Below are 22,219 nucleotides of genomic sequence, written 5' to 3'. Positions count from 1 at the left end.
TCCTTAAAGAAAAATATATAATTCTATTTTACCAAAACATAAGAACTTTCTTCTAGTGATTTCTGTCTTCTCTAGAAAACAGAACGAGGCATTGTTCAGTATCAAGGTGGGGCATCAGTTTCCTCTTCAGGAAACAGTCCCTCAGCCATTTACTGAGGCCTTTTTTGGTTTCAGTTACGGTAAAACTCTGAAATTTTGCCAAAATCTACATGAGTTCAAAAGTACAAAGCTCTTTAGGAGGCGTGCTCTTTTTAAATATTTTTTCAGAGGTTAAAAATTAAATTTCAAAAGAATATCTGAGGTGCAGACGAGTCCACAGTAGAGATACAGACCCTGATTGTCTCCAACATGAAGCCTGCTCATGCCGTTCTGTTACTTTTGTGCTTCTGCTTAAGTTTTTGTGAGGTAAGTAATTCAATATCTATGCAAACTATTTTAAGTAGATATTTCAAATACTATAAAAATACAGAAAACATCTTAAAGATACTATTTTGACTTAAGAATCACATAGTTCAGTTGCCAACAATGACAGTATCTAGTCAGTAACAAAGATTTTATGTTAACATCTTGATGAAAGAGCTTTAAGAAATTGCTTTTTTCATATGCTATTCTCTGTGCATAGAAATTGAACTGAATGAGAATTTTACTAATATAGATCTATATTTACAGTAATTATTAAATCAGTAAACATTTATCAAACTCCCTCTATCTATGTGCAAGGTAGAGTGCTGGGCAAATGGCAAGACTGATCTCTTCCTTCAGTAACCGTTTGGTACAGTTGTAGAAAGACGATACAAGTATGCCAATGAGGAAATAAGCAAAATTTAAATAATATATGAAAACACAAGAGAAGGAACTTTTCTTCCTTTGTACCAAAAAATGGTACAAATGCTATCTGCCAAGGGACATTACGAGAGGAAAAGTCCCTTCCTGCTAGGAGGTCAGGGAGAGTTTATGGGTCAAATAGGATTTGAGCTAGGTCTATAATTCTGGATTAGATTTGATCGGTGGAGAGAAGGAAGAAGTGATTTTTCAGCCTGAAAAAGCAGCAAGTGTTATGGCAGAAAGATAGCACAGCACTGGGCTCTTCCAGATGAATAAACCTGTTTGATCAGAGTAGAGACTTTGTAGGCAACTCAAGAGATAAAACTGAAATGACAGGTTGTAGGCAGTCTGAAAGCCGATCTATTAAAGTTAGAAATGTTTAAGACATTTTAGATACTTATTGATGATTGTCTGCTTTTGTGATCAAAGAGTTTTGAAACAATTCCAAAATTTGTTTTAATGCCTGTTTATAGCAGCAAATATTTAAAGAAAACTACCTAAGAAATCAGAATTATATACTTTGTTTCTTGTAACTTCTAAAATATATATTCAATGTTTTTAGTACAGAACAAATGGAGGTAAAGTAAGTGCTTGTTGATTAAAATCGATTAAATTATTGTAGTCTATAAATGAACTATCATGTAGCCATTAAAATTGTGCTTTTATATTTATTGAAACAAAAAAGCCCTCACTAAAAATCTTATTTTTGTTAAAGAGAAAAATACACACACACACACAAATACACACATATAACTGCTTATATAAATGGCAATTTAAAATTTCATGAAGAATTTATATCGGATAAATAACAGTTGGTATCTCTGAGTAATGGGGTTGTTGGTGATTTTTATTTTATGTTTTATGCATTTATGAATTTTCAGAGTTCAGAAATTCTGTTTTATTCATTCTTTATTTTTGTTTTTTAAATACCAAATAAATATGTTACATTATAACAAGAAAAATTTGTTTTTTGAAAAAAAGATATTTCAGCCACATTTTGAATTCCTGGACAAAAAACAGGAAAAAACAAAAAAAACCTGAATATAGTAGTTTTCACTTACACAAAGGAAAAGAGCCTCTTTCTTTTACTGAAAATCATCCAACAATAAAGTTGTCTTCATTCCTTTAAGAAACAGCATTTTGAAAAGAGTTAATATCATATTTGTGAAAATTCCAGAACTTCTTAGAATATTAGTTTATAAAAGAAAATGGAATGATTTTTTTATCCCACCTGCTGAGAAATAACCATTTTAAAATGGAGGTTACCATAGAGACAACATAAATGTGTTCAAAGAAGTTTTAAAATATATCTACATTTTCAACATGAAATAAAATATGTACAGCTAGGAGAAACGTTATTTTGAAAGCTGGGAGCAGGTTTCCTTCTAGAGAATAAAAAGCCCCACTCCCTTTTTATATCAAAACATTCTGATGGACCAATTTGGAGTCCATTTTGATGGACTGATAATCCACCCATTATATATCAATGATGGATGGATTATGTCATTGAATCAATGATGTCAATGATGGGGTGGGCTGGCAGTGGGTTAGACTTAAGTTGTTCTGAATAGTGAAATGAGAATTCTGGTTTTACTGAACCTACCCAGACAAAGAGGTAAGGGAACTTAGGAAAGGATGGGAGAGAAACTCAGAGCACAGAGGGAGTGGCTGCTGTATCAATAACCAAGGGATATTAAAGAACTGGGAAGCCAGATAGTTCAGTCAATATGGTTACCTACAGTGATAGTACTGTGCTGTGACATAATCCCTGACTGAAACCTTAAATTTTTACTTTACCCTACAAGCATATTGCAAACCTTGGTTTATATGAGTAGTATTTTGGAAGGAAAGAAGTAGGGTGATGTTCAGCAGAGTGACAAAATGCTGGAAAGAGGATATGCACAGGAGGCAACACACAATGCAGAGAGTGATGTCAGCAACCATGGCAGAGTAGGCAAATCCAAACACTTGTCCCTCCACAAAAAAATAGAAAAATCAAGCAAACTTTCAGAACCACCTTCATCAGAACTCCAGTTATCAGAGGCCTACAGCACCCAAGTGAATGCTGAATGAAGGAAAAAGGCAATTTAAAAATGGTAGGAAAACTGTGGCATTTCTACTTGCCCTTACCCCACCCTGTTCCCAACTCAGTGGCAGTCTTAAAGATGGCAGTTCACATTCCCAGTATGGAACTCTAGTCCCTAGCTCTAAAAGGAGGAGAGCAGACTTTATTTAAAAAGAACTGTGTTTGTTCTAACCTACGCGGGGGCTACTTGAAAGACTGACACAATGTACTTGTCTTTGTTTCATCTAACTTGGAACTCAGAGTGGAAAGCCAGCAGACTGTTTCTCAAAAACATTAGAAAGCAAGCAAAAAAAACAACCTACAGCCACCTGGGACAAAAGATTACAGTTGAGACATACAATAGGGTGCCAAAGCTTGGAAGGAAAAAGTTTCAATGGGAAATTAGTGCATTCAAAAGTCCCTGTGTATACTGGGGAATTTAGAAAGCAGCACACATGCCCAGGGCAGGATGCAGCTCAGAAAACACCTAAGAAGACTCTAAGCCTATACCTCCAGGCTCAGTGGAAGCATGAAGTAAAGGCTAAGACATAATTGTAAATGTCCTGGCTAAGCATTGAAGGAGTGCCCCAGCACAGAGCCAATTTACAAACCTGGGGGAGTTTTTTTGTTGTTGTTCTCAATTTGAGAGGTTCCTTTTTCTTTCTTTCTTTCTTTCTTTCTTTCTTTCTTTCTTTCTTTCTTTCTCTCTCTCTCTCTCTCTTTCCCCCTCTCTCTCCCTTTCCCTTTCTCTTTCTCTCTTTCTGGTTCCTTGTTTTCAAGGAAATCTTCGTCTAAACCCTAGCTGAATGCAAGGTAAGGGAACCAAGACTTCAGGGACCACACAAGACAAAAAAACAAACTTTACAAAAACAGTTTAGAAAAGTTAGTAAACAAACAGCTACAATCTACAGAAAGCAAGGGAAGCAAACCCTGAGGAGAAGAAAGAATTTGATTTCAAGAATTACTACATTATAATATTCAAAATATCCAGTCTTCAACCCAAAATTATGAAGCATGTAATGAAACAAGAAAATATGTCCCATTCACATGAAAAATTAACAGAAATTATTTCTGAGGAAAAACTGACTTTGAACTTACCAGACAAAGACTTTAAGTCAACTATCTTAAATATGTTCAAAGAGCTAAAGGAAACCAGGAGGATGATGTATGAACAAATAGAGGATATCCATGAAGAGACAGAAATCATAAAAGGAATTAGACTGAAAAGTATAACAAAGAACTCACTAGAGGGTTTTAATAGCAGATTTGAGCAGGCAGAAGAGTAAATGAACTTGAAGATTGTTCAATTAAATTATCCAATCTGAGGAACAGAAAGAAAAAAGAATAAGAGCCTAAGAGACCTGTATGATACCATCAATATATACAAAATAGGAATCTCAGAAGGAGAAGAGAGAAAGGGTCAGAGAATATTTGAAGAAATAATAGCCAAAAACTTCTTAAGTTTGATAACAGATAATGAATCTACAGATTCAGGGTGCTTACTGGTCCCCAAAAAGATAACGCTAAGAAATCCACACCAAGACACAAAATAATGAAGTTATTAAAAGCCGAGAAACAAAACAGAAGATCTTGAAAGCAGCAAGAGAAAAGCAACTCATCATGGACAAAGGATCCTCAATAAGATTAGCAGCATCTTTCTCAGCAATAACTATAAAGGCCAGAAGACAATGGGATGACATCTTTTAAGTGCCGAAAGAAAACTATCAGCCAGGAATTCTATATCCAGCAAAGCTATCCTTTAAGAATGAAGGAGAAATTAAAACATTCTCAGGTAAACAAAAGCTGATGAAGGTGCTAGTATACCTGCTCTATAAGAAACACACTACAAGAAGAAAAAGGAAAGACGGAAGGAAGGAAGGAAGGAAGGAAGGAAGGAAGGAAGGAAGGAAGGAAGAAAGAAAGACACTACAAGAAAGGGAGTCCTTTAGGCTAAATGAAAGGACATTAGACAGTAACTTGAAGCCATATGAAGAAATAAAGAATTCCAGTAAAGGTAACTACATAGATAAATACAAAAGCCAATGTAATTTTATTTTTGGCTTGTAACTCCTTTTTATTTCCTACACTGTTTAAAAGACAAATGTATTTAAAAATTATAAATTAACAGGCACACAATGTATAAAGATGTAACGTATAACAGTAACAACATAAAAGGGGATGGAACTGTACAGGAACAAAGTTTGTATATGCTCTTGAAGCTAGGTTGGTATGAATTCAAACTAGACTGCTATAAATTTAAGATGTTAAGTATAATCCCCATGGTAACCACAAAGAAAGTATTTTTTAAATAATCAAAAAGAAAAGAAAATGAGAAAAAAATCAAAATTGTTTACTACAAAAAAATCAACTAAACATGAAAGAAGGCAGTATGGAGGTAATGACAATAAAGGTATAAGCCATACAGAAAACAAATAGCAAAATGTCAAAAGTGAGGCCTTCTTATCAGTAATTAATTTAAATGTAAAAGGATTAAGTTCTCTAATAAATAGGCATAGATTGGTAGAATTTTTTTTAAAAAAGATGTAATTATATGCTATCTGTAAGACAAATTTGTGATCCAAAGACACAAATGGGTTGAAAGTGAAAGGATGCAATGGAATAAAGCTAGAAATCAGTAACAGAAGGGAAACTGGAAAATTCACAAATATGTGGAACATAAACAGCATACTCTTAACCAGTAGTCAAAGAAGAAATAATAAAGGAAATTAGAAAATACTTAGAGATGAGTGAAAACAAAATACAACATTCTAAAACATATGGGATTGGCAAAAGCAGTACTTAGAGGGAAAATTGTAGCAGTAAATACCTACATTACAAAGGAACAAAAATCTCAAATCAATAACCTACCTTTACACCTTAAAGAACTAGAAAAGAAGAGCAAACTAAATCCAAAGCTAGGAGAAGGAAGGAAGTAATAAATATTTGAATAGAAACAAAAAAATTTTTAAATAGACAATAAAATCAATTAAACCAAAATTTTGTTCTTTGAAAAGATCAAGCAAATTGATCAAAGCAAATTGACAAACCTTAGCTAGACAGACAAAAAACAGAGAAGATTCAAATAAATAAAATCAGAAAGTGGAGACATTATTACTGACCTTATATAAATCAAAAGAATGATAAGAGAATACTGTGAACAATTATATGCCAACAAATTAGATAACCTAGATTAATGGACAAATTACTAGAAACATACAAATTACCAAAACCAACTCAAGAAGAAATAGGAAATCTGAACAGACATGTAATAAGAGATTAAATCAGTGATTTAAAAAGAAAGGAAGAAAGAAAGAAGGAAAGAAAGAGAGAAAGAAAAGGAAGTAAGGAAGGAAGGAAAGAAAGAAGGGAGGAAGAAAAGAAAGAAAGAAAAAACTTCTATCAAAGAAATGTCCAAAACCAGATGGCTTCACCAAATAACAACACCAAATCTTCTCAAACTCTTTTGCCCACCCCACCCCCCCAAAAAGGAGAGAAAATTTACTTCCTAAATCATTCCATGAGGTCAATGTTACTCTGATACCAAAGTCAAAGATACTACAAGAAAAGGTACAAAGCAGAGATAATGGCTACCTCCTCCCCGCCGCCATATAAAAAATTCCAGATATTTCCAGTATTCTTCATTCCTGCATGTAGCAACAGATTTTCATCTAGGATAATTTCCCTTCTGCTTGAAGGACTTCTTTTTTTTTTTAACATTTCTTGTAGTGCAGATACACTGGTGATTAGTTCTTTCAACTCTTGTATGTCTAAAATGGTTGTTATTTTGCTTTAATTTTCAAGTGATATTTTTGCTGGGTATAGAATTATAAGTTGACAGGGGTTTTTTTCTGGTATTTTTTAAATGCTGCTTCACTGTCTTCTCACTTGCATGAGACCTCTGTTGTCACCCTTACCTTTGTGCCTTTGCACATGGGTCGTTTTCTTTGGCTGTTTTAAAGATTTTCTCACTGTTGTTATTTGAGCAATTTGAGATGATGTGCCTTGGTGGAGTTTCCTTCATGTTTCTTCTGCTTGGGATTCATTAAGTTTATTGAATCTGTGGATTTATAATTTTTATCAAATTTGGAAAAGTTTCAGCCATTATTTCTTCGAATAACATTTTTGTTCCCATCTCATTCTCATCTCCTGTGGAACTCCAATTACACATATACTACGTATACTACACCACTTGAACCTGTCCCACAGCTCACTCATACCCTGTTCTTTTTAAAAAATTCTCATTACTTCCACATTTCATTCTGGATAGTTTCTATTAATAAATCTTTAGGTTTGTGAATCTTCTGCAATGTCCTATCTGTTGTTAGTTCCATCCAGTGTATTTTTATCTCAGATATTGTTATTTTCATCCCTAGAAGTTCAATTTGGATCTCTTATATATTTTTCTTGTCTCTACTTTTTGAACATATGGAATACAGTTATAATAAATATTATAATATACTTGCCTGCAAATTCTGACATCTATATTAAGGATTCTGGGTAAATTTCAATCAATTTAATTTTTCTCCTCACTGTGGGTCATATTTTCCTGTATTTTTGCATGCCTGTATTTTTTTATTGGATGCCAGCTATTAGGAATATTATCCTGTTAAATACTGGGTATTTTTGTATTCCTATACATATTCTTGAGCTTTGTTCTGAGATGCAGTTAAGTTCCTTGAAAACAGTTTGATCCTTTCAGGTCTTGCTTTTGAGCATTCATAGGTAGGACCAGAACAATGCTCAGTCTAGGACTATTTGTTGCATACTACTGAGGCAAGATCCTTCTTTGTACTCCTTCCAATGCCCCATGAATAATGAAATTTTCCAGTCTGAATGTTGAGAACAAGCACTATTCATGGCACTGTTTGAGCTGGGGCCCTGTTACCTTGATTTCTATTGGGTGGTTCTTTCCCCAGTCTCTGGTAGTTTCTTCACATTTGGGTGCTGATAAATACTCAGCTGAACAATTAAAAGGGGATCGTCTACAGAGCTACAAAGTTCTCTCTCTATGCCACTTACTTGTTTCCAGTACTTTATTCTGTGAAGTATAGCTGCCTTGGTCTCCCAAGACTCTCAGCTTTGTCTCCTCAAGAAGTCCCTTGGGCTCAGCTCAAGTTCCTCCTCTCTGCACCACAGTCTGGGAACTCTCTGAAGGAAATCACATGGAACAGCTGTAGGGCTCACCTACCTCATTTGTTTCTTTATTTTCTTTCTTTCTTTCTTTCTTTCTTTCTTTCTTTCTTTCTTTCTTTCTCTCTCTCTCTCTCTCTTTCCCCCTCTCTCTCCCTTTCCCTTTCTCTTTCTCTCTTTCTGGTTCCTTGTTTTCAAGGAAATCTTCGTCTAAACCCTAGCTGAATGCAAGGTAAGGGAACCAAGACTTCAGGGACCACACAAGACAAAAAAACAAACTTTACAAAAACAGTTTAGAAAAGTTAGTAAACAAACAGCTACAATCTACAGAAAGCAAGGGAAGCAAACCCTGAGGAGAAGAAAGAATTTGATTTCAAGAATTACTACATTATAATATTCAAAATATCCAGTCTTCAACCCAAAATTATGAAGCATGTAATGAAACAAGAAAATATGTCCCATTCACATGAAAAATTAACAGAAATTATTTCTGAGGAAAAACTGACTTTGAACTTACCAGACAAAGACTTTAAGTCAACTATCTTAAATATGTTCAAAGAGCTAAAGGAAACCAGGAGGATGATGTATGAACAAATAGAGGATATCCATGAAGAGACAGAAATCATAAAAGGAATTAGACTGAAAAGTATAACAAAGAACTCACTAGAGGGTTTTAATAGCAGATTTGAGCAGGCAGAAGAGTAAATGAACTTGAAGATTGTTCAATTAAATTATCCAATCTGAGGAACAGAAAGAAAAAAGAATAAGAGCCTAAGAGACCTGTATGATACCATCAATATATACAAAATAGGAATCTCAGAAGGAGAAGAGAGAAAGGGTCAGAGAATATTTGAAGAAATAATAGCCAAAAACTTCTTAAGTTTGATAACAGATAATGAATCTACAGATTCAGGGTGCTTACTGGTCCCCAAAAAGATAACGCTAAGAAATCCACACCAAGACACAAAATAATGAAGTTATTAAAAGCCGAGAAACAAAACAGAAGATCTTGAAAGCAGCAAGAGAAAAGCAACTCATCATGGACAAAGGATCCTCAATAAGATTAGCAGCATCTTTCTCAGCAATAACTATAAAGGCCAGAAGACAATGGGATGACATCTTTTAAGTGCCGAAAGAAAACTATCAGCCAGGAATTCTATATCCAGCAAAGCTATCCTTTAAGAATGAAGGAGAAATTAAAACATTCTCAGGTAAACAAAAGCTGATGAAGGTGCTAGTATACCTGCTCTATAAGAAACACACTACAAGAAGAAAAAGGAAAGACGGAAGGAAGGAAGGAAGGAAGGAAGGAAGGAAGGAAGGAAGGAAGGAAGAAAGAAAGACACTACAAGAAAGGGAGTCCTTTAGGCTAAATGAAAGGACATTAGACAGTAACTTGAAGCCATATGAAGAAATAAAGAATTCCAGTAAAGGTAACTACATAGATAAATACAAAAGCCAATGTAATTTTATTTTTGGCTTGTAACTCCTTTTTATTTCCTACACTGTTTAAAAGACAAATGTATTTAAAAATTATAAATTAACAGGCACACAATGTATAAAGATGTAACGTATAACAGTAACAACATAAAAGGGGATGGAACTGTACAGGAACAAAGTTTGTATATGCTCTTGAAGCTAGGTTGGTATGAATTCAAACTAGACTGCTATAAATTTAAGATGTTAAGTATAATCCCCATGGTAACCACAAAGAAAGTATTTTTTAAATAATCAAAAAGAAAAGAAAATGAGAAAAAAATCAAAATTGTTTACTACAAAAAAATCAACTAAACATGAAAGAAGGCAGTATGGAGGTAATGACAATAAAGGTATAAGCCATACAGAAAACAAATAGCAAAATGTCAAAAGTGAGGCCTTCTTATCAGTAATTAATTTAAATGTAAAAGGATTAAGTTCTCTAATAAATAGGCATAGATTGGTAGAATTTTTTTTAAAAAAGATGTAATTATATGCTATCTGTAAGACAAATTTGTGATCCAAAGACACAAATGGGTTGAAAGTGAAAGGATGCAATGGAATAAAGCTAGAAATCAGTAACAGAAGGGAAACTGGAAAATTCACAAATATGTGGAACATAAACAGCATACTCTTAACCAGTAGTCAAAGAAGAAATAATAAAGGAAATTAGAAAATACTTAGAGATGAGTGAAAACAAAATACAACATTCTAAAACATATGGGATTGGCAAAAGCAGTACTTAGAGGGAAAATTGTAGCAGTAAATACCTACATTACAAAGGAACAAAAATCTCAAATCAATAACCTACCTTTACACCTTAAAGAACTAGAAAAGAAGAGCAAACTAAATCCAAAGCTAGGAGAAGGAAGGAAGTAATAAATATTTGAATAGAAACAAAAAAATTTTTAAATAGACAATAAAATCAATTAAACCAAAATTTTGTTCTTTGAAAAGATCAAGCAAATTGATCAAAGCAAATTGACAAACCTTAGCTAGACAGACAAAAAACAGAGAAGATTCAAATAAATAAAATCAGAAAGTGGAGACATTATTACTGACCTTATATAAATCAAAAGAATGATAAGAGAATACTGTGAACAATTATATGCCAACAAATTAGATAACCTAGATTAATGGACAAATTACTAGAAACATACAAATTACCAAAACCAACTCAAGAAGAAATAGGAAATCTGAACAGACATGTAATAAGAGATTAAATCAGTGATTTAAAAAGAAAGGAAGAAAGAAAGAAGGAAAGAAAGAGAGAAAGAAAAGGAAGTAAGGAAGGAAGGAAAGAAAGAAGGGAGGAAGAAAAGAAAGAAAGAAAAAACTTCTATCAAAGAAATGTCCAAAACCAGATGGCTTCACCAAATAACAACACCAAATCTTCTCAAACTCTTTTGCCCACCCCACCCCCCCAAAAAGGAGAGAAAATTTACTTCCTAAATCATTCCATGAGGTCAATGTTACTCTGATACCAAAGTCAAAGATACTACAAGAAAAGGTACAAAGCAGAGATAATGGCTACCTCCTCCCCGCCGCCATATAAAAAATTCCAGATATTTCCAGTATTCTTCATTCCTGCATGTAGCAACAGATTTTCATCTAGGATAATTTCCCTTCTGCTTGAAGGACTTCTTTTTTTTTTTAACATTTCTTGTAGTGCAGATACACTGGTGATTAGTTCTTTCAACTCTTGTATGTCTAAAATGGTTGTTATTTTGCTTTAATTTTCAAGTGATATTTTTGCTGGGTATAGAATTATAAGTTGACAGGGGTTTTTTTCTGGTATTTTTTAAATGCTGCTTCACTGTCTTCTCACTTGCATGAGACCTCTGTTGTCACCCTTACCTTTGTGCCTTTGCACATGGGTCGTTTTCTTTGGCTGTTTTAAAGATTTTCTCACTGTTGTTATTTGAGCAATTTGAGATGATGTGCCTTGGTGGAGTTTCCTTCATGTTTCTTCTGCTTGGGATTCATTAAGTTTATTGAATCTGTGGATTTATAATTTTTATCAAATTTGGAAAAGTTTCAGCCATTATTTCTTCGAATAACATTTTTGTTCCCATCTCATTCTCATCTCCTGTGGAACTCCAATTACACATATACTACGTATACTACACCACTTGAACCTGTCCCACAGCTCACTCATACCCTGTTCTTTTTAAAAAATTCTCATTACTTCCACATTTCATTCTGGATAGTTTCTATTAATAAATCTTTAGGTTTGTGAATCTTCTGCAATGTCCTATCTGTTGTTAGTTCCATCCAGTGTATTTTTATCTCAGATATTGTTATTTTCATCCCTAGAAGTTCAATTTGGATCTCTTATATATTTTTCTTGTCTCTACTTTTTGAACATATGGAATACAGTTATAATAAATATTATAATATACTTGCCTGCAAATTCTGACATCTATATTAAGGATTCTGGGTAAATTTCAATCAATTTAATTTTTCTCCTCACTGTGGGTCATATTTTCCTGTATTTTTGCATGCCTGTATTTTTTTATTGGATGCCAGCTATTAGGAATATTATCCTGTTAAATACTGGGTATTTTTGTATTCCTATACATATTCTTGAGCTTTGTTCTGAGATGCAGTTAAGTTCCTTGAAAACAGTTTGATCCTTTCAGGTCTTGCTTTTGAGCATTCATAGGTAGGACCAGAACAATGCTCAGTCTAGGACTATTTGTTGCATACTACTGAGGCAAGATCCTTCTTTGTACTCCTTCCAATGCCCCATGAATAATGAAATTTTCCAGTCTGAATGTTGAGAACAAGCACTATTCATGGCACTGTTTGAGCTGGGGCCCTGTTACCTTGATTTCTATTGGGTGGTTCTTTCCCCAGTCTCTGGTAGTTTCTTCACATTTGGGTGCTGATAAATACTCAGCTGAACAATTAAAAGGGGATCGTCTACAGAGCTACAAAGTTCTCTCTCTATGCCACTTACTTGTTTCCAGTACTTTATTCTGTGAAGTATAGCTGCCTTGGTCTCCCAAGACTCTCAGCTTTGTCTCCTCAAGAAGTCCCTTGGGCTCAGCTCAAGTTCCTCCTCTCTGCACCACAGTCTGGGAACTCTCTGAAGGAAATCACATGGAACAGCTGTAGGGCTCACCTACCTCATTTGTTTCTTTAGTCGCAGAGATCTCTACTCTTCATTGCCTGATGTCCAGTGTCTTGAAAATCACTGTCGTCTGTATTTTGTCCATTTCTTGATTGGTTTAGGCTGAATAAGAACTAGGGTAGCTTTGGTACCCTTATAAGTCTATCTTGACTAGAAACAGAAGAATTCCCATTTAATTTTAATAATTTTAATTTAAATATCCACTTTTGGTTAGTGGCTATTTTATTAGATGGCACTATTAACAATTGCTGGGGTTGCTGAGGTTGAGTTTTTAAAATACAAATGTAAACTTCAAATGAGCACTTTTTAAAACTTATTCTTTAATAGACGTTGTATTAAAGATGGAAGTTAATTCAGCCAACTTTCAGTTCTACCCTGACATAGGCAGTCTCATATGTATTATGCATTGGAATTGTTCAAATTCGTTTCAAGTATAGTTCATCTTCAAACTCTATGTTCTTACGTTTTCCTGAATTTATAACAGATTCAAAATAAAGTGTTGTCACAGCGATTATAAGAATGAATAAACAAAAAAAGTTGAGTTTTTCAGTTTTGTCATTCTAATGGCCATTTGGAATTTTTGTTTTCAAAATATAAAATAGTGAAAACAATGCAGCCTGAAAGGTGTAATATTTTTGTTTGCTGAGTGCAAACAGTAGTTCATACAGGAAATATTTTACCTAATATTAGGTAAAATATCAGATTAGGTAAAGATACTGATACTATTCAGTATCTTTAAAATGAAATTTATTATTTTTATTAATATATTTAATTATTCTTAAACTGTAATATTATTATTCATTACTGCAACAGGCCTATATATAGGTATAGTTTTTCCTTTTTCATTAAGTATATGAATGTAATTTAAAATATTTTTCTAGTACTTTTTTCCTTATTTGTACTGTACTATGAATTTTACTTTTTTATTTTTTACAAGCATGATTTTGTATATATTTATATATGAAATTTCAATAAAAGAAAATATTTGCTGTTTAAATTTTTCTCTATAATTTATTATTGATTTCTTTCATGATTTTTACTGAAAATAATTTTGTTCTATAGGGGGGTTGTTTAAAAAGTACCTGTTGTTTAAAAATATACTAGGCTTGGGACTTACCTGGTGGTACAGTGGTTAAGAATCCGCCTGCCAATGCAGGTGACATGGGGGGTTTGTGTCCTGCTCTGGGAAGATCCCACATGCCGCGGAGCAACTAAGCCCGCGTGCCACAACTACTGAGCCTGTGCTCTAGAGCCCGTGAGCCACAACTACTGAGCCCACATACCACAACTACTGAAGCCCATGCGCCTAGAGCCCATGCTCCTAAAATCTTCAGCTCCTAAAATGTAAAATTCTCCTCAGTGTTCTCTTTTTGTTTTTGTTTTTCACCATTCATTCAATGAATACCAGGCCCACCATGCCCCTGAAGAAAGTCTGAGCCAGGAGAAAGGAACTTGCAACTGAAATGAAAATCAGAGTCTAAATGATTACCCAGAACTGGACATTGTAGTATATGACTGTTATATATGACTGTTCCTGGGACCAAAATTCTTTTAATCTTTCATTTTTGCTCTAATCTAAGACTGACTGAAAACTTGATGGCACTTGCCCAAGTTTCTTTCTAAAGATCAAGGAAAAACTACACCTCAGAAAGGAATAAATTTGGGGAAAAAAATCAAGTTTTTTCGCTTGCACCCAATTAGAGTATTGCTCTTTCAGTAGAAAGGCGATACGTAAAAGCCGACAGTCCCAGCTGTCAGGGCACTTAAATTTTGTCAGTGGAAGACACAGGAGCTAAGTAATTACAAAACTGTCAACTCTAATAAGTATGTAAAAGTATGTAATTACTAGATTTTATTCTAGATCAGTGTGTCAAAAACCAGTGTAGTTAATGGCAAATTTGTCAAACTTCCTGGCTATTTGATAAAGTTTACTGAAAAGCATGTTGGATAGAATGACTTTCACAGCTTTTGCAAATTTTTGTGTGGTTTTTAAATGACTGGTTTTTATTTGTCTTCATCATAGCCCTTAAAGATCGTTCAATTTGTTTCTGCCCCAGCTTGCTGTTAACTGCAGCTGGAGGGCACTGAGCAAGGTGGTGGGGGGGGTGCGTGTTATGGCTGGAGGCTGGGGAGACTGGACCAAAGGATGCCCATCCTCCAAAGGGGGGTGTCTAGGGGACAGAGAGAGAGCCTTGACTTTCCACAACTGGCTTTTGACCCAGTTGACCTATTCCCAGCCTTCATTGTATTTCTTCTGGGTTCCTGCAGGTCTAATTGGCCTCCTGCCTGTTTGTCTGATCTGATCTCCAGAAAGATCTTCCTCAAATGCAAATTTGCTCCACTGTTTAGTCTCTCAGTGGCTCCCTGTTCTTGCTGTTCTTGTTCTCACAGTCCTGTCCGGAGCACCTCCCACCACCCTTGCCAGCTGACTCCTCAGTGCTCTCAGTGCTCATCCCAGACATCAGCTCTTCTTGGAGATGTTCTCAAGCCTCCTAGTCAGGCCGTGGGACCGCTGTCCTAATGGCATCCCCGGCCCACGTCTACCAGGGAAACTGTCAGTCAGGCTTGCCTGTCTCTCTTCTGGTTGGTGTACTCCTTAGGCAGAGATTTTTATCCCTCTGACCCTAGCCTCAGGCTGTTCCCTGGCACAGAGTGGTGCTTACTAAATCATTTAGTGAATTAATTGATGAATGAGAGAATCGTCTGTTTTCCAAGCTTCAGACACACATTTCCCTTTTCTACAAAATATCTCCAAATGCACATCCTTCAGGCATATCAGAATCAACAGGTCCCAAGCCAAACTCATAATTCTCTACCTTAACTTAATATCTATATTGATTAATGGCATTATACATCCTTACTAACACTCAGCCTCAAAATCTAGTTCTACTGTCAACCCCTACATGCATTAAATTGTCCAGTCCTCTTGCTTTTGCTTGTTCAAGTGTCTTTCCAAATCATTTTCTTGCTCCACTCCTGCTTCCTCTTCCTCCCCAGTTTCCTAACCAATGACTATCCCAGTTGAAGCACACAAGCCCATCACTTGGGACTGCTCACGATTCCCTAAATACATTGTGCACCATTCCTCCTGTGTTTTGCTAGCACCTACCCTCTGCTAACACCTGACCTTCCTCACCTTGCTCAGATGCCCCATGAGGCTGTTTAAAATGCCCCTGGAGGGAATTCCCTGGCGGTCCAGTGGTTACGACTCTGTGCTTCCACTGCAGGGAGCACGGGTTCAATCCCTAGTTGGGATACCCGATCCTGCATGCCACAGGGGGCAGCCAAAAAAAAAAAATGCCCCCGGAAATACTTGTTCTCTCGCACTCTGGATCTCCAAGAATACTGTATCTTATTTGTATGACTGTTATATCACTTACCCCAGTTATTATGCATGTTTCTATCTTATTGTCTAGATATCAAGCCCTTGGAAGACAGAGTCCATGTCATGTTCATCTTAGCAGGATTTTGCACAAAATAGGAGTTTAGCAAATGGTTTTGCATTTATTAATAGAATTAATCAATTTCATTCCTCAATTCATTCCATGAGACCATAATTACTACCAAATTTTCTACTCCTTAACATAACTGTTGAGATTCATTGATTTCTTCAAAGGCAGAATTTTATGTTGGCTTTTGAATAATAACAGCTCCCACTGATTTCATGCCTAGTACCTGCCAACCATTATACACATTTTATTTCTAATGCTTACAATAACCTTGCAAAATAGAAGGAAACATTTTACAGATGAGGAAACATGTTTCATGAGGGTAAGTAACTTGCTCAAGGCCATATAAGTGCCCAAGTTGAGACTAGAAGCCAGGGTTGTTTGATTCTAAAAACCACAAGACCACATTACCCTCATCTATACTGTGGGGTATATGAGTCTGTTTTGTTCCTTTCCTTCATGTATTCATCTTTTCTTTTTTAATGTGCCATAATATACCTAAATAATGTCCTGATAACATATGTTTAGACTATTTTTCTATTTTTAATAAATTCCAGGAAGGGGAAGCTTTTGGTACACAGCATCTGAAGAAGGTTATATCAACATTTATTTCCATGATTTGAGTTTAAAAATTATCTGTCACGCTTCCCTTATCAGCACAGAGAATTATCACTGATGAAACATGTCTTATACTGTATGCATTTCTTTGGGATGGTGATACTGATGAATCTGAATACCCATGTATCACTGGTCATTTGTAGCTCATGTATTCATCTTTAAAAAGATTTTAGTTTGTTGCTAAGCTAATGTTTATTTTGTGCTTTATAGTCCACTTCAACATCAGACACATCTCAAGAGGATCTCGTGGAGAAAAAGTGCTTAACTGAAAAACACACATGTCTCTCCTGCAATAAAGTCTTCTGCCAACCATGGCAGAAATGCATCGACGGGACCTGTGTTTGTAAACTTCCTTATCAGTGCCCAAAGAATGGTACCAGGGTGTGTTCAGTTAATGGGAAAAGCTACCCAACTTACTGTCAGCAAAAGAGTTTTGAATGTCTTCGTCCAGAGGCAAAGTTTTTAAAAACAGGAACATGCACAGGTGAAGGTAGGAAAAGCCTAGTTTATTTTGTAAGAAAATTGTCTACTATATTTTCTATTAGAAAATACTTTTCCTATGAAATGTTATGAGGACAACTCAAAATTCTTCTCTAGACCCTCACTAGTAACTGGGGTGATAACTAAAGAAATTAGGGGATCATCAGAATCTAGCCAGACCTTGAGTCTAGAGCATGAGGCCCTGAGGCTGGTCCTTCCCCTCAGTGCCTATGCCACTCTCTGCTGTCCAGCCCTTCAAAATTATCCCCACTCTCACTTCTGCTTGGCTAAAGGGATTATTCCCAGAGCTGTTGAGTTGGTTCAGAACCCAGTGAAAAGGGCTTTGCATGAGACTGGTACTGATATGGAACCCTTTTGAACCCCAGCCCCAATAATTTCTTCCAGCATCCATCCCACGAGTCCCTACCCCTTTCCCTAGCCCCAACCCATCAGTCCTGATCCAAGGTTTAGCTCAGGCCATTGCTGGCCTAGGATATACTCCAACCTAGCAAACTTGGCACATCAGAGAGCTTGTCAAGACTTCATCCAGGTGCCTAATGTAGTGAGGAGGTCTGGGACCCTAATATGTAGGTTAGCAGAGTGCTTAAGATTTAAGGGTCTCACTGTCAGTCAGATTTAGTTGTAAGCCCCACCTCAATTACTGCAAACTCTGTGGCCTCTCTGGAATGCAGTTTTCACATCTGTAAAATGTGAGTAACAGTAGTTCCTAACTCATAAGACTCTTGTGAAAATTAAATAACATGATGTATGTAAAGCTCTGTGACTAGTACACAGAGAGCGCTCATGAAATTTTAGCTATGACAGCAAACCTTAAGCTCATTGTCTTCTGATATGAATTATCACAGACATTTCATGAATTTACAGAAGAATGCTTAAAACGTTCTTTTTAGAGTTACCATGTTGTATGCCAGCACACAGTAGCCCAAATATTTTTGTATTGCTGAGTTAAGATGTTAAGGTACTGTGGAAGAGGAAGAAGAAAGTTCCGTGATTGAGTCCCTCTCTCTTACTTGTTGGAGAGGACGAAAGCAACTGTGGAGATTATTTTGTCAGGGTCAGACTTCTGTTCTCTTGAGGAATGAAATGTCTTAAATATATGAGAATACATAAACCTTTCTTACATTTTCATTATTTGCTTGGCTAACTTTTAAGAGCACGGATTTTGGAGTCAGATCAATATAGCAGGTTCAGATTCCTGGCTTCAGTCCTTGAGCAAGTAACTTAATCTCATGTATAAAAATGGATAAATTTAGATTCCTCATGTGTAAAAATAGGGATAAATATCACCCTAATCTTCATAGGGTTGATATGAGGATTTTATAGTACTTTTTTTACAACTGGGTAGCACAGCCACTGACACATAATAAGCCCTCATAAAATGATTGCTTACCATTGGTTAAAATCTTCATGGTGGGTCTTCCCTGGTGGCGTAGTGGTTAAGAATCCGCCTGCCAATGCAGGGGACACGGGTTCAACCCCTGGTCTGGGAAGATCCCACATGCTGCGGAGCAACTAAGCCCGCGAGCCACAACTACTGAAGCCCGTGCACCTAGAGCCCGTGCTTTGCAACAAGAGAAGCCACCGCAATGAGAAGCCTGCGCACCGCAACGAAGAGTAGCCCCCGCTCACCACAACTAGAGAAAGCCCGTGCCCAGCGACGAAGACCCAACGCAGCCAAAACAAGAAAAAAATCTTCATGGTGTTCAAAGTTAATTAGAAATTATGTATTTTATTACTTTAGAGACTTAATCAAGAGGAGGAAGAGTGCCTGAATATTGCTTATTCTTTTTTTTTTTTATTTTAGAAGAATTTAGTGTTTCCTTGGAGAATGAAAAAGGACATTCAGAAGGAATTGTTGAAGTAAAACTTGTAGACCAAGATAAAAAAATGTTTGTGTGTGGAAAAAGCTGGAGCATTACACAGGCTAACGTGGCCTGCCTTGACCTTGGATTTCCACTGTGAGTGCTTCGTGTCACTGAATTTCCCCAGGGCTGATTTGATTATTCCAACTTTTTTTAAATTTTTGATTACCCTATCTTTCTGTGCCTCAACTTCCTCAACTGTAACCTGAGCATATTAACTGCCTGTCATGAGGATGAAGTTTGTTTATGCTCAACTAGCACTTAGAACACTGCTGAGCACCCAAAGTTTGCTCAGGTATCTGGATGCAATCCTTTGCCCATCTGTAGACTTGCAAATACATTCATCATCATCTCTATTCACCTATGATTATGTCCACTCCTTCATACCTAATGTTGTTTATATATGCCTTCTCTCTTTTTTTTTCTCAACCTTGCAGAGATATGTCTATTTGATTAGTGTTTCTGAATTTGTAAATTTTCTTTTGTTTCTTTATTTTCATTAACTTTTATCTTTGGCTCTCTCTCTTCTTTTCCCTATTGTATGTTTTCTAATTCTGTTAGTTTTTCTTATTTTCTAATGTAAGCATTTAAGGTACAAATTTCCCTCTAGGTAATGCTTCATCTGCATGCCATAACCCTCTATAAGTGGATATTTTATTGTTCAGTTCAAAATATTTTCTCATTTTCAATATAATTTCTTCTTTGACTCATACATAATTTAGAAGTTTCTTTTTTTACATTCCTAATGAGTATATTAGTTCGCTTTTGGTTAACTTTTTAATATAGATTTACCATTTAAGTTTATTGTGGAGAGAGAATGTCTCCATATGATGACAATTGTTTAAATATGTTTTTGAGACTTGCTTTGTACTGAGTATATTTTAAATGCTTCATGTGCAGGGTTCTGCATAATAGATGTGTTATCCATTAGAAAGCTTGTTGATTGCTTTATTCAAATATTTTCCCATTTATTTACTTACAAGTTTTCTATGCTTTTATCTTTTAAGTGTGTCCCTTATAAACAACACATATCTAGATTTTTAAAAAAAATACAATATGACAATAACTGTCTGAAGAGTTTAGTCCATTTACATTATTGTGATTATTTACACTGTTGAATTTATTTTTCCTGTCTTGTTTTGGGCTTACTAGTTACCCTGCTTTTTCTGTCCTCTTGTTTCTTCCTTTTTAAATTTCTATTAGGTTAATAAAGCTGCTGTTGTTGTTTCTTAATCTTCTCCTTTTTCTTCCTCTAATTTGTTTGAAAATTATATACATCCTATTTCTATTCCTTTAGTGGTTATCTTAACATTTATACTATGAACCCTTAACTTAGAAAGTCCTTGGCCTCGTCAGGAATAATATCAGTACAAAGAATGGCATTACCATGTCAAGTTTCCAGTATTTTGTTCAACCTTATTTTTATATATTCCTGAAGTTAATTGCTATCATTATATAATAAGCAATTATCATTACTTTTGTTCAGTCAGTGCTTACTCAGATGTACTTCATGTTTACCAACTTCCTGGTTTGTTGTTGCTTCTTTCATCTCACTTCTTTGTTCTGGCTTCAATTTTCTTCTTCCTAAACCACATCTGCTAGTAGTTCATTAGTGAGAGTCTCTTATGATTAAATTGAGCCATAGAGTATTTCTTATTTTCGACAGTTTGTGACCTACAACCTGTGATTCAACCTAATGGCAAACTCTCTCACTCTTTGATCTCCCAATTTTTGTTCTTATATTTTGTATAAGCTCATGAACAGACTTCTCTGATTTTAGCCAGTGGGTATTTCCCTTAATTCCTTAAGAGCTCATTGAGGACATTTATCTAGTACTTTTAGATATTTATAGGTTGAGAGGTTTTACAGATTATTCACGTGTCAGATTGCCCCAAATGGCTCCCATCTGTTCTCATATTTTGATGTGGTTTGGCACAGTTTCATGACCACTATATCTTCATTATGGATCTGAACTTCTTTGTTCCATTTAATTGCTCTCTTTTTCCCTTTCATTGTAATTTATCTGATATTTATATTGCCATTACTGCTTAATTTTTGTTTACATTTGCCTGATGCATCTTTGCTCAACCTTTTATTTTTAACCCATTTTCCCCATTAACTTCTAGAGAAAAACAGGGAGCAATTGAATGTTCTGGAAGAATAGCTCACTGTAACTCATCATCTCTAGGATATCGGGTCACTGAGGTAGCCTCTTAGCTACACAAATTCTGAACAAACTGAGAAGTCCAAGCAATGGCACATAGATGTCAAAATATCACTTAATACTGTCAAGACTGAATTGACGATGTAGCTTAGCGTAAAAGCAAAATGGACCTGCTAGAATCAAACTAACTGAACCTCCCTGATCCCAGGCAACAATGGGGACAACCAGGTAAGACTTACAGCATTCGGCAGGTGAAGAGGACCCAAAAGGAAAAAATGGAAGAGCTGGGCTGACCTTCCCTGGTTTACATTTCCAAAATTCCCTGATAAAATTAATCCACTCCCTTCCTGGAGAGAACAGGAGTTAAGCCGTAGAGAGAGGCCAAGAATGACACATCTCAGGTTGGAAAGAAATCAGCAGTGTGGACGAAGAGGCATTCCTCCTTAACAAGAAACAGAGGAGAGGAAACCAATATTTGTGGGTGCTTGCCATGTTTTGAACTTTGGCCAGTCAGTTTAAACTGATTGTTTTAGTTAATCTTTGCAAAACTCAATGAGGTAGTTATATTCCCTGTTACAGGTGAAGATATTGAAGCTTAGAGAATTTAAGCATATTGCCCAATCTATCACCCTTATGTAGAAAATAAGAGGAAATAGTCCTTTACCTCCTACAGCAAAGTTATAAATACAAAGTACTAATTATTCTACCTTACTGTTTCATTTATTTGACTTGCAGAGGTGCTCTTGATACTCAAAGCAGAGATCGTCATATAAATCCCACTGAATGTCTACATGTGCGTTGTCGAGGATTTGAGACCAGTTTGGCTGAATGTACTTTTACTAAGGGACTAACTAACAGTTCCGAGGGTTTGGCTGGTGTGGTGTGTTATACAGGGAGTGAAGGTTAGTGGAGAACTGGCCTGATATTTTCCCTTCCTTCAAAGTTGTTTATTTCACGTCAAGTCTGTAGTAAACAAACAAATTACAGATACCC

General features: G+C 35.7%; 1 protein-coding gene across 2 annotated transcripts in view; it reads left to right on the top strand.

The window, feature by feature from the left end:
* Nucleotides 1-219: 219 nt before the first annotated feature.
* The window catches only part of CFI (complement factor I), a 41,793-nt gene continuing 19,793 nt past the window's right edge, over nt 220-22,219 (top strand). For both annotated transcript variants that reach the window (XR_003002853.1, XM_024741967.1), the window contains exons 1-4: nt 220-405; nt 16,910-17,189; nt 19,005-19,158; nt 21,962-22,128. Coding sequence is in view for 1 of the 2 variants with exons in the window: in XM_024741967.1 (XP_024597735.1) it covers nt 349-405; nt 16,910-17,189; nt 19,005-19,158; nt 21,962-22,128 (658 nt within the window). In the remaining variant the exon portion in view is untranslated. The remainder of the gene's footprint in view (nt 406-16,909; nt 17,190-19,004; nt 19,159-21,961; nt 22,129-22,219) is intronic.

The sequence above is a fragment of the Neophocaena asiaeorientalis genome, unplaced genomic scaffold (assembly GCF_003031525.2).
Source record: "Neophocaena asiaeorientalis asiaeorientalis breed wild unplaced genomic scaffold, Neophocaena_asiaeorientalis_V1.1 scaffold534, whole genome shotgun sequence".
Lineage (NCBI taxonomy): Eukaryota > Metazoa > Chordata > Mammalia > Artiodactyla > Phocoenidae > Neophocaena > Neophocaena asiaeorientalis.
This window is presented reverse-complemented; position numbering and strand designations above follow the sequence as displayed.